At 44.3% G+C, this 18,095-nt stretch overlaps 1 protein-coding gene across 1 annotated transcript in view; it reads left to right on the top strand.

Annotated features, from left to right (window-relative positions):
* The first annotated feature begins 1,845 nt into the window (after positions 1 to 1,845).
* LOC129697034 (uncharacterized) overlaps positions 1,846 to 18,095 on the top strand; it is a 37,813-nt gene continuing 21,563 nt past the window's right edge. Inside the window, exons 1-2 of the mRNA XM_055635227.1 lie at positions 1,846 to 2,208; positions 7,457 to 7,510. Coding sequence (XP_055491202.1) covers positions 2,206 to 2,208; positions 7,457 to 7,510 — 57 coding nt within the window. The 5' untranslated portion in view covers positions 1,846 to 2,205. The remainder of the gene's footprint in view (positions 2,209 to 7,456; positions 7,511 to 18,095) is intronic.

The raw sequence follows: 18,095 nt of genomic DNA, 5'->3' as shown, positions 1-18,095 counted from the left end.
GTTCACTGGCTCCCTGCTCCCACGCTTTCCCTCCCCCACGGTATGCACACAACATCTGCTGATGAATAACAAGAATGACTACTCCAGCAGAGAAAGAACATGAACAATGGTCCCATTGTGTAATAACATCACAACCAAGGACTCAATTACACCCCACTGGTAAGCAATCAAAGAGGTACAAGGAAGAAACTTAAGTTTCATACACTCATTTCATGTACACACCACCCTCTGTGTGAAAAAGTTGCCCCTCAAGTTCCTATTAAATCTTTTCCCCCTCACCCTACATCTACGTCTGCAAGTTCTTTGTTCCCTATTCTGGGTAAAATACTCTGTGCAATTACTCTTATCTATTTCCTGCCATTATTGACTAATTTTCCCCCCTCACCCTTCCCTTCTACCTACAGTGCTTCCTCTAGCATCACAATTTGTTACTCTTCAATTCTTTTGTATCACCACCTTCTAGGCCCTGTCCCACTTGGTGATTTTTTTCGGCCGACTGCCCGCGTCATATCAGGGTCGGCAAAAGATTTTGAACATTTCAAAATCCAGCGGCGACAAAAAAATGTTGCAACACTTGAGGAAACACCATACGTCAATACGTCATCACGGTGCGTTACGCCGCATCACACCGCAACTTTTTTGGTGACCTGATACGTCAGTCAATGATGCCGGCAGTCACCGAAAACACCACCAAGTGGGACAGGCCCTTCTGTCTTTTCATCTCTGGCCTTTGTCCAAACATCTGCCTATCAAAACCTCCTCTCACCTCTATCAGCCTACCTTCCATGTTTTGTGTTGCCCCTTCCCTCTAGCTTTCTTCCCTATTCTCCCCCACCCTCACCTGCAATCAGTCTGAAGAAGGGCCCTGACCCAAAATGTCACCTGACCCAACTGCCTGACCAGTTGAGTTACTCCAACAAAATTTGTGTATTTTCCGGAGGATGTTGGTGGTATTCCGAAAGCTGAGGCTGCTTAGATTAGATTTGATAGAGCTGCTCAAGAAAATTATTAGTTAGGATGCGATAAATAGGGGGATAAACGGATTATGCAATGAGAAAGCGCTTTTGAAAGAAGTACTCTGAATATGGAACCAAGCCAGGCTGCCTACCATGCAGCAAACACAACTCAGGTACTCACAAGAGATTAGAAATAGACAAGCACATATAACTGTGGGTTGTACAGCTGAAGGAGATTTGAAAGATCGGGGCAGACGAGGTCATGAAGTAACTTGAAAACAAAATGATAATTTTATAATTCTGTTGATCACAAAGTTGCCAGTGTTGATCAGTGCTGCTCATCAAAATAGTGAAGAATGTGGTACGGGGTTTGGTGAGAGTTAACAGTATCAATCTTACAGCCAAACACTCCGATGGGAACATCATCTGGCTGGGAAAGAGACAATGAAGTTGTGGGTACAAGGAACTGCAGATGCTGGTTTACAAAAAAAAGATACAAAGTGCTGGAGTAACTCAGTGGGTCAGGCAGCATCTCTGGAGAACATGGATAAGGTGACATTTTGGGTTGGGACCCTTCTGTAGACTGATTGCAGGAGAATGGGGGAAGCAAGCTGGAAGAGAGGATGGACAAGTAAAAGATTCATACAGGTGAGGGGGGATTTTGATCGGCGAATGGTGGACAAAGGCCAGAGATAAAAGACAAAAAGATTGAAGAGTTGTGAACTGTGAAGCTGGCGGAAGGAATGCAGGCAGAAAGAAAGGGGGAGTCGACAAATAGGTGCAAGTCCAGTTGGGGCACAGGGGAGTAGGGAGGATTAGGGAAGAGGGAGGGAGAGGGGAATGGTTTTAAGTTACCTAAAATTGGAGCATTCAATGGTCATACCATTGGGTTCTAAGCTAACTAAGTGTAATATGAAGTGTAGTTCCTCCAGTTTGCGTGCTGTTGAGCTAAAAAATTAAAAATCAAAACGGTGGCTTTGTTAACAGCGGCTTGCCGTCTCCATTTATCTATTTACAGGTTGGGTAAGTATATAAATAGAAAGTGTCAGACCCACACCACCATTATCAGTTTAGCTGCACGAAGGTTCGGCTCCAGAAGGTTCACAGTGCTGTGAATTCCAACAAGTGGGTGCCTTTTTTAAAAATAACACATTGGTTTGGATTGCAGAAGCGTAACTGTTTTGGTGGCACCGAAAATAAACAAACAGGAGGAAGACACTTTACTTAGCAAGACACTTTGGAAACGTTCATGGTAAGAAAATCAAGCTCATTTACATTAGTCATGTTCTATTTGTAAGATGGTGTTGAGTACCAGTGCAGCTGTTGTTGAATTAAAAAGAAAGTCGCTCGGAGTAACAGGGTTATGTCTCCATGGATATCATTCATCTTTAGCCCGTGCCCTTGAAGATCATCTGCGTTTTGTTTTGGGTTTTTAAGTGGATATTTATCATCAAAGGTAAAGTCACGGCTTATTTAACTTCATTAAGATTGGAATTACAGTTTTACTAACTTTCCAGCTTCCCCGTAGACATTTTAACATTGCTATTTTGATCATGATGTTCTCTATGCTTTGCACACATGCCTCCATCTGCACAGATTATCTTTAGCCCTCTTGGGCAAGAGATTGAATGTTAATGCGTGCGCTGTGCCACTCGCTTAGAACATCCGAGGATAAATTTTTCAAAAAACTTAAAACAAACTTCCAACTGAGTTATTTGATCTATTCTGGAAAGACCAGTGAGCAAGATTTTTTATTGATTTCTCTGCAGTAGAATAGTTTATGAATGGTAGGGTTTCTTGCGTACACATACATTCTACTCAAAGGAAAGCTGCTCAAGGTTCAAGCTTGTTGATCCTGAATTTATGAAGCTATGGTGGGGCCTGGGAATGGGAATCGAGGCAGACACTGCAGCATTTTAAATTGTGATGGTGGGTGTCTTGGCTGCCTCACATGCCACCTTCCCGTTCCCCCCCCCCCCCCCCCCCTTCCCCTCCCACCCCCCCCCCCCCCCCCCCCCCCCCCCTCCTCCCACTCCCATCCTCCCCCATCCTAATGTTTGCACATTGTAAACGTGAACGTGCCTGGGGAGAGATTTATTCTGTACCTTTCCTGGGGATCTTGCCCATGCGTCAATGACAGAAACTGGAGTATGTACAGCATAGGCAGCTTTGGGAGTTAGGTAGAGACCAAGACCATGTCATCCTGCTAGTTTCACTGTTTGTATCCCTTCGTTATCACCTCTTCCACAGCCAACAATGGACCATTGTGGTTTCCACCTTTCCTTGGTCATTGCTGCTACCTCTTGATTTATTCAATACCTTTCCATACCTCTAGTTTCCCTCTCCCCTGACTCTCAGTTGAAGGTCTCGACCCGAAACATCACCATTTTCTTTTCTCCGGAGATGCTGCCTGTTCCACTGAGTTACTCCAGCTTTTGGTGTCTGTCTTCAGTGTAAACCAACATCTGAAGTTCCTTCTTACACACTAAATGGTGACTGATTGATTAACTGATAACCGATATGGCAAACAATAACGGAATGGCATTCACCATGACTAGGGAGTTCACGCTATCATTGGCTTCCTTCTTCCTGAAACTAAACGCATGTCTTGTCTGTTGAACATCTGATGCATTATTGTGTAAAAAAGAACTGCACCGAGGATAGACACAGAATGGTGGGGTATCACAGGAGACCTTCCCCAAACCCCACTGATGCCAGTTCAGGTGGTACCCAGCAGGTTAGGCGGCATCTCTGGAAAATGTGAAGAGGTGATGTTTTGAAACATTCCTTTTCTCCAGAGATGCTGCCTGACCCACTGAGTTAGTTCAGCATTTTGTGTCTATCTGATGCATTCTTTTTGGTTCAAGTCTCCACTCTTAATGTGGTTGACTTAGCATTCTCAGATGGGAAAGGATGAAGATGCAGAGAAAGATGATTGATTGTTTAATGAATTACAAGGTACAATGTGGGTGTGATAGACCTAATGCAGGATGCTAATGAAATATTGTTTAATTCACATCTATCTATCTTCTTCTATCTATCTATACATCTATCTATCTATCTATCTATACATAACTAAAACTCTGATCTTGTGCTCTTCCGGTTTGCGCGGTTTTTCTATTTGCGCAAAAACAGTACACGATAGCGTTATGATTTTTTTTGCCAGCTTACTCACTGTTCTCCTGTGCTGCGAGTGCAACAAGTATCACTCCAATCGGTGGTATATTGTAAAAGTTATCAAGGTTTAAAAATCTTTAAAAACGCGCGCGCGCAGATTCCTTCAGTCAGCACCACGCAGATTGGTCTCTTCTCCTGTCAGTCAATTCCACGGCCGGGATGGCGACGCCCCTTCCTGCCCCACCGGCGACATCCTGTTGCGCCTCACTCACAAACTCCTCTCTCCCATCCAGTAACTTGTCTATCGTCTCCCCCACCACCGGCTGCGGCTGCAGAGGGGGCTCAGTGTAGACCCAGTAGAGGTTTATGTCCCGTCTCTCTCTCCCTCATCACTCACCCCCTTAACCCCTCACCCCTCTCCCCTGCCCACCCTCTGCGGCAATGACGGTCCCATCTACCCGTCCCCGAAGGTCCATCTCGTCCGCCGCTGCCGTTGTGATAACTCAACCTCACAGACCTCTCGGAGGAGATCAACTCCAGCAGCTCATTGAAACTCATGGTGCCCACCGTGATGAACACTGACTCCATCCCCCCAGCGGCCCGGCAGCAGCAGGCAGGTAGGCAGGTAAGCAGGTGGGCAGGGTAGGGACGGGCCAAGCAACAGCAGCAGGCGGTCGGACAGGATGGGGAGGGGCCGAGCGGCGGCTGAGCCGGAGTGGGCAGAGGGAGGGAGGGAGAGCCGGGTTGCAGGGCGGCCGAGCAGGTGAGGATAGTGGGCGAGGAGGGGGAATAGAGGGAGAGGACTGGGGGAGGTAGAGAGTTGGGATAGAGGGAGAGGGGGGCAATGGGGAGGTCAGGATGGATAGTGGGGGGATAGGGGGAGGTGAGGAGTGGGGATAGAGGGATAGGATGGGGGTAGGGAGGGGAGAGGAGTTATGGAGGGAGGGAAGGATTGAGGATAGGGGAAAGGAGAGGGAGGGAGAGGCGATGGAGGGATTGGAGGAGGGGAGAAGGAGAGGGGAAAGAAGATAGTGGCATTTAAGAGGCTTCTAGATAGGCACATATGCGGGGAATGTAGGGATATGGATCATGTGCAGCAGAAGAGATTAGTTACATTTGGCACCATGTTTGGCAGGGACATGGTGGGCCGAAGGCCCTGTTCCTCTGCTGAACTGTTCCACGTTAAAAGATTGCTGGAAAGAGAGTTGTGGAAATGCACAAATGAAGAGTGGCAGTGGGCCACACAGCCAAGATTCAGTTAATCTCCCATGTGATCAATTTATCATTTTATGGAGATTATTCATTTTAATCCCCATTAATTCCACAATCGAAACACTGGAAAGTTTAGTTTGAAATAGGGAAACATTAATAAAATATAGTTTCAAATATTGGTTTGGTCCATGGTATTGGAATTGGTACCCAAATATTGGTATTGGTTTATTATTATGAGTATTGCCACGTGTACTGAGGTGCATTGGAAAGCCTTTCAATTTGTGGTGTGTAATTTGAGGTGCTCCCCTGCAATGTTGCTTGTTGATGGTCTACCACCAATTGTGATATTTAGATGCTATTTAACCTGTAAAGAAAGATGCTGGTTTACACCGAAGGTAGACACAAAAAGTTGAAATAACAGTGGAGCCTACAGCATCTCAGGAGAAAAGGTGACGATTCGGGTCGAGACCCTTCTTCAGACCGAGTCAGTGGAAAGGGGAATGAGAGATAGAGAAGGTAAATAGAACAAATGAATAAAAGATATGCAAAAAGCCAAGATGATCAAGGAAAGGTGGAGCCCACAATGTTCCATTGTTGGCTGTGGGGCTGGTGATAACAAGTTATACAGAAAGTGAAACTCAACAGGACTAAAATGAAACTAGTATGATGACTAGAGTGGGGGAGGGGCGGAACTGCATTGTTTCTATCTGACATTTGGTTCACTGCTCCTGGCAGCAATCGGTAGGTAAAGGCATAACTCATTGTTAAACGGAACATTATCCCTTTGGGAAGTTTATGTGGATTGGCAGCTGTTACGAATTTTATGTTGAGGAATGCTGCGAACCTGGAGGGAGATCAGTAAAATGTTTAATGAACAGATGCTGTTGCTAATAGGGAAAGTGTGCAACATCAAAGGCAGGGAACACAGCAAATTGTCTTTCTCAGGATCTCTCGCCAGCATCACTGGATCGTTTGCAGGGGAAGGTGAAAGATTTGAAGGAAATGCTGTATGACTCTATAAAAACTGACCCTTCGGCCAACTTGCCCATGCCGACCAAAATGCCCCATCTACACCAGTTCCACCTGCCTGCATTTGGCTCATATCTCTCTAAACCTTTCCTATCCATGTACCTTTTACATAGAAACATAGAAACATAGAAAATAGGTGCAAGAGTAGGCCATTCGGCCCTTCGAGCCTGTACCGCCATTCAATATGATCATGGCTGATCATCCAACTCAGTATCCTGTACTTGCTGAGAGTGGAAGTTGAAGCAGATACGACAGTGGCATTTAGGGGACTTTTGGATAGGCACATGCATCTGCAGGGAATGGAGGGTAATGGATCATTTGTAGGCAGATAAGGGTTGGTCTTAGCACCATGTCAGCACAGACATTGTGGGGTGAAGTGCCTGCTGTGTTGTATTGTTTAATGTTCTAACCTTGAATATTGTCTCCAGTGCCTGAAGCTGATGCAAAAGAAAGGGGCATTCAAATACTGAAGCAATCCACAGAACAGTTGTGACTGCTCTTTGGTGTAGGTTGTAGGAAACGGAGAGAAGGTATGAAACTCCAACTCCGCAATTCAAAGGTGACTTTTTAAATCAATGCAAATAAAATGATGCAGTAAAGGCAGCTTTAGAAAAGGGCGGCACAATGGCGCAGCTGGTAGAGTAGCTGCCTCACAGCGCTTGAAACCTGGGATTTATCCTGACCTCTGTGTAGAGTTTGCACGTTCTTCCTGTGACTGTTTTGCATCCAAGTGCTCTGGTTTCCTACCACATCCCAAAGATGTTTCTTGGCCTCTGTCAATTGCCCCTAGAGTTTGGGGAGAGTATGGGAGAGTGGGATAATGTAGGATTAGTGTGAATGAGTGATCGATTGTTGGCGTGGACTTGGTGGACTGAAGGGCCCCATTTCCATGCTGTATCTTTCAATCAATCAATAAAATTAGTTTAAATTAAATTGCTTAGAGTGATGAAACTATACAGCAAGGATGCCCAGTGGTCCAATTCATCAGTGCTGACCAAGACGTGACCTTTTCTTGAGTAGCTTCCACTTCTCTGCTGTGGAATGCAATCGCTGAAATTCAATGCAATTAAACAACTCACGGGCAACAGCAACTGGTGGACTGGAATTTACCTCGAGCATTCTGTTTGTTTGTCACCTCGTAGGATCCCCTTATTGAAAAGAAGAAAGCCCAGCGGTGTTCGGTGATGAAGTCAGTGGTAAGTGTAAATGCAATGCTACTTCAACTAACATTCACTTTGTTAAGCATTGAATACCAGAGGGAAACGGCCTGATTAAGTGAATGTGGAAAACCATATTTGCACTGGTGGGAGCAAGAGCGGAACTCGCTATCAAAACATGAAGGGGACGGGGGGGACACAATTTTTTGGCGGCCACGCGCACATGCGCGCACACACACACACACACGCACACACACACACACATGCGCTGGCCATATTTTTCCCGCTAGTCCAGGAAGGCTGTAGGCTCACCTGGCGGGACAGACAAAGTTAGCTGGGTTTAGCGCTGTTTCTCTGCGCTGGCCCGTCTGATTCCCGACCAAAGATCCTATAGCTGAGGATCTTTGCTGCCGACTTCTCTGGCCACCTGGACAGCGCCGGAGAGCCGGCCGGGATCGATCCTGCCTGCGGATGAAGCGCAGGTCTATGCCACACCTCCCTCCTCCAATCATCGCGCTGAATCATGTCCCGCCCCCATTGCCTGGTGACCGACATCTCTCTCCTCCAATCGGTGCCCTCAATCATCAGTCCCACCCCCACTGATTTCACCGGGGTTTAAAATCAGGATTACAAAAACTTGGGGGGGATGTCCCCCACCTCTCAAATCATGTAGGGGACTTGTCCTCTCTGGCCTCCCCAGATTTTCCGCCCCTGGGTGGGAGAGTCTAGGACTAGAGACCGTGGCGTCAGAATAAAAGGACAAACCTTTAGAATGGCGATGAGGAGCAATTTCTTTAGCCAGGTGATGAATCTGTGGAATTCATTGCCACAGAAGGCTGTGGAGGCTAGGTCAATGGATACTTTTAAGGTGGAGATTGACAGATTCTTTCTTAGTACGGGTGTCAGGGATTATGGGGAGAAGGCAGGAGAATGGAATTGAGAGGGAAAGATCAGCCATGATTGAATGGCGGAGTAGACTTAATGGGCCGAATGGACTAATTCTATGCCTAAAAATTCTGAACTTCTGAACATAGGGCCAGTTAATGTTCTGAACATGAGGAAAAGCTTTCTGTGGCCAATTCGGGCAGTTCAGCTGTTGACTGCTCCATAAATACGACTGATGTCCCTTTGCCAGCTTATCATGTTCCCGATGGATTACATTAGAAAGCCGCTGCAAATATAATCCTCATAAGAGATTTCTAGTGCTTGAGATTTGAGTTACTGAAACTCACCGTAACACCATAAATAAAGGCACAATCTATTCTTTCCAGTCAGTCTTACGCCACTCTTTGCCTGAAGCTCTTCAAATGGCAGGTGATGAAAGAAAACAGGTTTTGTAGCAGCTTTTCTTTTCCTTTTTCACAGACAATTTATTTTCTAACTTTTGGAATGTCATGGCCTTGGTTATTACACGCTTCAGTTCAGTAGAATAATCAGGCTATTGTCTTGTTCTGAGTAAATAAACTTCAATAACGTGGCACAGTGGCACAGTGGCACAGTGGTAGAGTTGCTGCCTTACAACACCAGAGTCCCAGGTTCGATCCTGACTGTGGGTGCTCTCTGTACAGAGTTTGTACGTTCTCCCTGTGACCACATGGATTTTCTCTGAGTGCTCTGGTTTCCTCCCAAATTCCATAAGATGTGCAGGTTACTAGGTTATTGGATTCTGTAAAATTCTCCCTAATGTGCAGGAGAGAACTAATATATAGGTGATCGCTGGTCATCTAGAAACATAGAAAATAGGTGCAGGAGTAGGCCATTCGGCCCTTCGAGCCTGCACCGCCATTCAATATGATCACGGCTGATCATCCAACTCAGTATCCTGTACCTGCTTTCTCTCCATACCCCCTGATCCCTTTAGCCACAAGGGCCACATCTAACTCCCTCTTAAATATAGCCAATGAACTGGCCTCAACTACATTCTGTGGCAGCGAATTCCAGAGATTCACCACTTTCTGTCTAAAATTTTTTTTTCTCTTCTCAGTCCTAAAAGATTTCCCCTTTAGCCTTAAACTGTGAGCCCTTGTTCTGGACTTCCCCAATACCGGGAATAATCTTCCTGCATCTAGCCTGTCCAACCCCTTAACAATTTTGCACAAGATAAAGTTGATATTTGAACAGAAAATTAAAAAAAAAACTGAAAATGTTGCAAAACACTCAGCGGGTCAGGTAGCAACTGAGGAGCAAGAAGCAGAGATAACTTTCAAAGGAAGATCTTTCATTAGAACTTTGAAACATTGGCCGTCTATCCACGGACGCTGCCTAAATATTTCCAACATTTCTGCTGTAGTTCATATTTCTAGCATCTGCAACATGTTCACTATAGATTACCATAATGAATCTTTATTAACAAGATCACAATTGTTATTTTTTTAACAGTGAGCATTAACTACATAGAGTATGAATGAACTGATAGAAATCACTAAAGTTAGATTACTCCACCATTTAAATCAAATAAAGCACTGTTAGATATACAAAAATAGCAGATACCATGGGCTGATTTTGAAGAAATTAAATGTTTATTAATTAATAGCTCTGACTGACAGTAGATGCAAATTTCATCAGTCCTCTGCTCCCAAAGGTTTGAACAAATTATTAGCACGTGGAGGTGTACACTGCCAATTTTATAATCAGCAACGCCATAGCTGAGGTCAGTCTTTCTGACATTAGAAGCTCAGCACATGTGCCTTTGCCTTAGCAGACATTAGGGGGCAGGTGTATAGAATGGTACAGTTCTGGGACTGGCTTTTCAACCAACAATGCCTATGCCGAACATGATGCAGATCTCCATCTGCCTGCATGTGATCCATATCCCTCCAATCCCTGCATATCCCTGTGCCTATCTAAGACCCTCTTAAATACGACTATCGTATCTGCTTCCACCACCGCGCCTGGCAGTGCGTTTCAGGCTCCCATCACTCGATGCAAAAAAACTTGCCACGCTCAATTCCTTTAAACTTTCTCTCTCTGACCTCAAAGCTGTGCCCTCTCATCTTTGACATTTCCTCCCTAAAAAAAATGTTTCTTTATTAGTAAAACATTATGGGGTTAAGGCAGGGAAATGGGGTTGAGGGAAAAATAGACGAGGCATGATTAATTTGCGCAGCAGACTTGATGGGCCGAATGGCCTAATTATTCCCCTATGTCTTATAGTCTTATTGTCTTATGTTCTGATAGTCTACCCTATCTATGCATCTCATAATTGTATACTCTTCTATCAGGTCTCTCCCGAACCTTCGAAGCTCCAGAGAAAGTAATCCAAGTTTGTCCAACCTCTCCTTATAGTTGATACCCTTTAATTAAGGCAGTGTCCTAATAAACCTTTTCTGCACCCTCTCCAAATATTCTTCCTGTAATGGGGCAACTAGAGCGTCACACAATATTCCAAATGCAGCCCAACCAAATTTGATCAAGCTGCAACATGTCTTCCTGACTCAACGCCCTGACTGATGAAAGGAATATTAGCCATAGCCAATATTTTGTACAGCCACAATACTATACTGTGAAATATTGCACATTCTGACTTGACGACATTTTTCTTGCCTTTTTTGTTGTTTCCATTGTCGTTATTATTTATCTGTTACGTTAGAGCCACGCTCAGGCAGTGCGCCTGAAATTTTGTTGTATGTGTTTACAATGACAATAAAGTGCATTATTATTATGAAGCACACCACACTCATTTACTATTAACCATATAACCATATAACAATTACAGCACGGAAACAGGCCATCTCGGCCCTACAAGTCCGTGCCGAACACTTATTTTCCCCTAGTCCCATCTACCTGCACTCAGACCATAACCCTCCATTCCTTTCCCATCCATATGCCTATCCAATTTATTTTTAAATGATAAAATCGAACCTGTCTCCACCTCTTCCACTGGAAGCTCATTCCACACAGCTATCACTTTTCTGAGTAAAGAAGTTCCCCCTCATGTTACCCCTAAACTTTTGTCCCTTAATTCTGAAGTCATGTCCTTTTGTTTGAATCTTCCCTACTCTCAGTGGGAAAAGCTTATCCACGTCAACTCCGTCTATCCCTCTCATCATTTTAAAGACCTCTATCAAGTCCCCCCTTAAACTTCTGCGCTCCAAAGAACAAAGACCTAACTTATTCAACCTTTCTCTGTAACTTAGTTGCTGAAACTCAGGCAACATTCTAGTAAATCTCCTCTGTACTCTCTCTATTTTGTTGACCCTTCCTATAATTGGATGACCAAAATTGTACACCATACTCCAGAATTGGTCTCACCAATGCCTTGTACAATTTTAACATTACATCCCAACTTCTATACTCAATGCTCTGATTTATAAAGGCTAGCATACCAAAAGCTTGCTTTACCACCCTATCTACATGAGATTCCACCTTCAGGGAACTATGCACAGTCATTCCTAGATCCCTCTGTTCAACTGCATTCCTCAATTCGCTACCATTTATCATGTACGTCCTATTTTGATTTGTCCTGCCAAGATGTAGCACCTCACACTTATCAGCCTTAAACTCCCTTAAACTCCATCTGCCATCTTTCAGCCCATTCTTCCAAATGGCCTAAATCTTTCTGTAGACTTTAGAAATCTACTTCATTATCCACAACACCACCTATCTTAGTATCATCTGCATACTTACTAATCCAATTTACCACACCATCATCCAGATCATTGATGTACATGACAAACAACAGTGAACCCAACACAGATCCCTGAGGCACCCCACTAGTCACCTGCCTCCAACCTGACAAACAGCCATCCACCATTACTCTATGGCATCTCCCATTTAGCCACTGTTGAATCCATCTTGCTACTCATGCATTAATACCCAACAATTTAACCTTCTTAACCAACCTTCCATGATGAACCTTGTCAAAGGCCTTACTACAGTCCATATAGACACCATCCACTGCTTTACCCTCATCAATTTCCCTAGCAACCTCTTCAAAAAATCAAGAAGATTAGTCAAACATGAACTTCCAGGCACAAATCCATGTTGACTGTTGCTAACCAGACCCTGTTTATCCAGATGCTTATATATATTATCTCTAAGTATCTTTTCCATTAATTTGCCCACCACTGAAGTCAAACTAACAGGTCTATAATTGCTAGGTTTACTCTTAGAATCCTTTTTAAAAGCAGTACGCCAATCCTTGGGCACTATTCCCGTTTCTAATGACATTTGAAATATTTCTGTCATAGCCCCTGCTATTTCTACACTAACTTCCCTAAATGTCCTAGGGAATATCCTGTCAGGACCTGGAGACTTATCCACTTTTATATTTTTCAAAAATGTCAGGACTTCTTTTACTTTGAATCTCATAGTTTCCATAGCTACTCTACTTGTTTCCCTTACCTCACATAATTCAATATCCTTCTCCTTGGTGAATACCGAAGAAAATAAATTGTTCAATATCTCCCCATCTCTTTTGGCTCTGCAGATAGCTGTCCATTCTGTCTCTCTAATGGACCAATGTTATCCCTCATTATCCTTTTGCTATTAATATAGCTGTATAGCTATTCTAATACTTTGTCTTACCACTTTTAAATTTTAGTTTTAGTTTTAGAGATACAGCATGGAAACAAGCCCTTCTGTCCACGCTGACCAACAATCAACCATCACTAGTTTTGTACTACACACCAGGGACAATTTATAGAAGCCAATTGTCCAACAAATCTGCACATTAGGAATGTGGGAAGAAACTGGAGTACCCAGAGAAAACCCACGCAGTCACAGGGAGAATGTACAAACTCCATAAAGAACGGGACCCGTAGACAGGATCGAACCCGGGTCGCAGGCACTGTAAGGCTCTGCCGCTGCGCCACAGTGCTGCTTTCTGGAAGCTACAGACTTGGAGCCCAAGATCCTTCTGTGTATCAAATCTGTGTTTTTGGCCAAGCTACTTAGCCCAGACGTAGTTAGGCCAATTGAAGCATTTGTTTATTGTTGCAGAATTCTATGTGCATTTTTATGTAAAGTTTACTAATGATTTATGCTGTGGTGTGTTTGTCTGTGAGTATGTAGCTGGGATGCGGCTGTGAGCAAAATTATCATTGTACCTGTTCCTCACTGTACTCATGCTTATCATAATTAACCGAACTTGACTTGACACTGAACTGTAGATACAAGGATCTGCAGATGCTGGTTTACAAAAAAAAGAAACTAAATGCTGGAGTAACTCAGCAGGTCAGTGATCATCTCTGGAGAACATGGAGAGGCCCAAGAAAGGTCCCCACCTGAACCGTCAAGTGTGAAGAAGGGCCCAGTCCCGAACCATCACCCATCCATGTTCTCAGAGATGCTGGCTGATTCACTGAGTTAACGTTGCCTATTTCCTTCGCTCCATAGATGCTGCTGCACCCGCTGAGTTTCTCCAGCAATTTTGTGTAACTACACTGCTCTAGTTGACTTTGCCTTCATTAGAATACAACAGCAACGTTTGCAAACCCTTAGCAGGTAGGGAGGAGTTATTTGGAGATGGGAAGAAGAGGATCTTTTCAATTTAACGACAGTGCTCATCACAATGGGGAAAAAACTGTCTCAAAACTCAACTCTCTTACTGTGCATCAGGTTTGAATGCAGTAATTGGAAATTGAAGTGCCACTTTAAGGTACTTACAGCTTTTAGGAGAGACTGATAAAAGGTGGAAGGAAAAGTGTTGCTCATTGATGGTCTGTAATGATGTTCAATCATCCTCTCAGAAGGCGGCAATGTTGACAGCTTGGAAGAGAGCCAGATTCCCTCCTCCTTGGCTGCTCCTGCCAGCTGTGTTCATGCAGCTGAGAAATAGATGACACCATTACAAGCCAGTTAACGAAAAAGCCCCAAAAAATATCACTAGATCAAAGCTCTGAAAAGACTAACAATAAAACTCAAAAGCCAGCCTGGAATGGTTGTGTGAAATGATGGAATATTAAATAGCCTCAGGCATGTTTTAAAGTTGAACTGGATGCAACATCCTTTTCCATTGCTCCAAACAGGGATGTAACCCAAACTAAAATGCCCATGATTGGAGATTCCAAATTTAACAAAATGAAGTCCCCATCACCACCAATTGTGGGATTACTTCTTTTTTTCTACATCACAACCAATTTCGCACTTCAGATAAAGACGTAGATCATTGGTTGTAAAATCGCATTAAGATATCCTAAATGCCACAGAAACCGCTACATAAATGTAGACTATTTGCGTCTTAATTACCCAAATCTGAATTGGAGACATTTCTCAATTAGCCCATAGATTAAATGGGCACGGCAATATCGATGACATTACTTGTTGGCTCCTGCGCTTAGTGTTATAGTTATCACAGGGTGGCACGATGGTGTAGCGGTAAAGTTGTTGCCTAATGCCCCTGTCCCACTTAGGAAACCTGAACGGAAACCTCAGGAGACTTTGCGCCCCACCCAAGGTTTCCGTGCGGTTCCCGGAGGTTGCAGGTGGTTGCCAGAGGTTGCAGGTAGTGGAAGCAGGTAGGGAGACTGACAAAAACCTCCGGGAACCGCACGGGAACCTTGGGTGGGGCGCAAAGTCTCCTGAGGTTTCCGTTCAGGTTTCCTAAGTGGGACAGGGGCATTACAGTGCCAGTGGAGGAGGGAAGAGACCAGACCTAAGGGCCTCCATCACAGTCCTGGGTGGACTCACTGGGTGGATGCCTGTACGGTTTAATTTGTAATTATATTCACCTGCAATTTCGTTCAGACCTCGGTCGAATGGGTCTCCATGATTCTACAGTGCCCTGGGTTCCAAATGGGTGCGTTAGGTTTGTAGGTTAATAGGCTTGGTATATTTACTGTAAATTGTCCCTCGTTAATAGGCTGTGTAGGGTAAATGTCCCTCGTGTGTGTAGGGTAGTGTTTGGTCGGGACAGATTTGGTGGGCCAAAGGGCCTGTTTAAGCACTACATCTCTAAACTAATCTAAACTAAACGAAAAACACCACCTCCAATGCATTCATTAGGCTCCAAGAGTACAGTATATGTCCTTACCACTCCCTTCATCCTCCTTTGTGAGTGTTCTTGCTCCTCTCCTTCCCACAATTACACTGCCAGTTATCAGACACAGTTGACATTAGGCTCATCAAGAGTTGGTGGAAGATGGAAGATTGGTTGGAGTGCGCAGATCACACACTATATTACTTCTCTATATTACAACCTTTATTTAATTAGTATTATTCATTGCAGAAATCATATTAGTTTCCTTTAGTTTAGAGGTAAGTATGGAAACAGGCCCGCCAGCCCACCAAGTCCACACCGCCCATCGACCATCAACCACAGTGGTTCTATGTTATCCCACAATATAAATGCGTCGATCCACTTCTTACGTTCCCAGACAAGATAATATAAGAAACAAAAAGACAGAGAGACCCTCCAGACCTTGCACCAGGTTAATACATTATTAAACTTTACCATCATTCTATGGTTTTCAAATTCACAAATAAAGTTCAAGTCTCCACCCCCCCTTTGTTCCTGGTTTAATCAACTGATAATTGCGTTATGGTCTTTCATGACCTTATACCGCCCAGGAAATCTTAATTGTACAATTGGTGCCCAAACCAAAAGTAGCTATTATTGTAAGACCGCACAGTGGGACAGCTGGGAGTGCTGCCGTCTCACAATACCAGAGACCCGGGTTCGATCCTGACTTCAAGCTCTGTCCGTGTGGAGATTGCATGTACTCCCAGTGAACTCTTGAGTTTCCTCCGGGTGCTCCTGTTTCCTCGCACATCCCAAAGATGTTTGGTTTGTAGGTTAATCGGCCTTGGTAAAATTGTTATATTTCTAAACTAAACTAAACTAAACTAAACTAAACTAAACTAAACTAAACTAAATTAAACTAGTATGACCTATATCTATGGCCTCTGGTCCTAGACTCTCCCACTAGTGACATTGTAGAGGTTTACAAAAGTCTGAGGGACATTGATAGGATAGATCATCAGAATCTTTCTCCCAGGGCAGTGGTGTCTAGAACTGGAGGGCAGAGATTTAAGGTGAGAGGGAGATATTTAAAGGAAACATGAGGGGTAGGTTCTGCACGTAGGGGGTATGGTGAATAACTGGAATGAGCGACCAGTGCAGCCTCAACTCCAAGAAGACCAAGGAGCTCATTGTAGACTTCAGAAAGTCTAGGGGCAGCACGCACACCCCCATCCACATCAACGGGACGAAGGTGGAACGTGTTTCCAGCTTCAGGTTTCTGGTGGTCAACATCTCCGATGACCTCTCTTGGACCCACAATACCTCTACTCTGATCAAGAAGGCTCACCAGCGTCTCTTCTTCCTGAGGAGACTAAAGAAGGTCCATCTGTCTCCTCAGATTCTGGTGAACTTCTACCGCTGCACCATCGAGAGCATCCTTACCAACTGCATCACAGTATGGTATGGCAACTGCTCTGTCTCTGACTGGAAAGCACTGCAGAGGGTGGTGAAAATTGCCCAACGCATCATCGGTTCCTCACTCCCCTCCACTGAGTCTGTCCAAAGCAAGCGTTGTCTACGAAGGGCGCTCAGCATCATCAAGGACTCACCCCAACCACAGACTGTTTACCCTCCTACCATCAAGGAGGCGCTACAGGTCTCTCCGTTGCCAGATCAGCAGGTCCAGGAACAGCTTCTTCCCTGTGCCTGTTACATTACTCAACACTGTACCTCGGTGATTGCCAATCACCACCCTCCCCCCCGGACACTCCTTCCACCAGAAAATAATTGCACTACTACGACTGTATGCACGTAAATATATTTATTTATTGCTCATATTCTATGTCGCTCATCTAGGGAGAAGTGGGATTAGTGAAGAGAGGCATTATGGCGATCTTTCACGAGGTGCACTGAAGGGTTTGAGTTTGGGGCCCCATCTCTGTGCCATCAGTCTCTATGAATCACTTGAATTGCCTGCACACAATCAGTCCATTTTCACTTCTGTGCCTATTCATAGAACGATCAGCTTCTATTTATAATGTGAACCTGTAAACAGCTCAAGTGGACCTGGGATCATAATGAGATTGACACTGACGTCTGTACAATAGCTATGTTTCGTTCATCTAAATGAAAAACCTCTTTAAAACATGGTTCTGAAGTGATAGGCTTGTCAGTGCTGTAAAATAACCTATAGTGATTTAGCAACAGAGCTGTGTCAGAGGGGACTGTGTTATTCATCACAGTGTCATTGCAGCAAACCTCTATTTGTTTTGACAGCACTCCTCGATTATTCTCATTTGCCTCAAACTTGCTTGCTGCCCATTTCCCTTTCAAATATTTAATCTATCTATAGTGGTGGGGCAGGGAAGAGCACAGGAATGTAGAACATTAAAGGGATAAAGGTCAAGGTGAGAGTGCGTGCTAGAGAAAGTCTGTTGTGGACTCGCAGGGCAGCATAAAAGGCAAAACTGAATAGAGTTACTCTTTGTAGGTTGCATGGCCTAGTATCTACATACGTTATAGGTGCAGAATTAGGCCATTCGACCCATCATGTCTACTCCACCATTCCACCTGTAGAGATGTGGATCAAGGGCTGAGGTGGGATTAATTATAAATCCATTATTCCTCTATCAGATGTACTGGAGGACAGCGGATCTAAGGGGGTAGAGGAACTGAAAGAAATTTTAATTAGGCGAGAAATAGTATTGGGTAGGCTAAAGGATG

The sequence above is a fragment of the Leucoraja erinacea genome, chromosome 5 (genome assembly GCF_028641065.1).
Source record: "Leucoraja erinacea ecotype New England chromosome 5, Leri_hhj_1, whole genome shotgun sequence".
Taxonomy (NCBI): domain Eukaryota; kingdom Metazoa; phylum Chordata; class Chondrichthyes; order Rajiformes; family Rajidae; genus Leucoraja; species Leucoraja erinaceus.
Note: the sequence above shows the minus strand (reverse complement) of the source record. Positions and strands in the feature narration are given on the sequence as shown.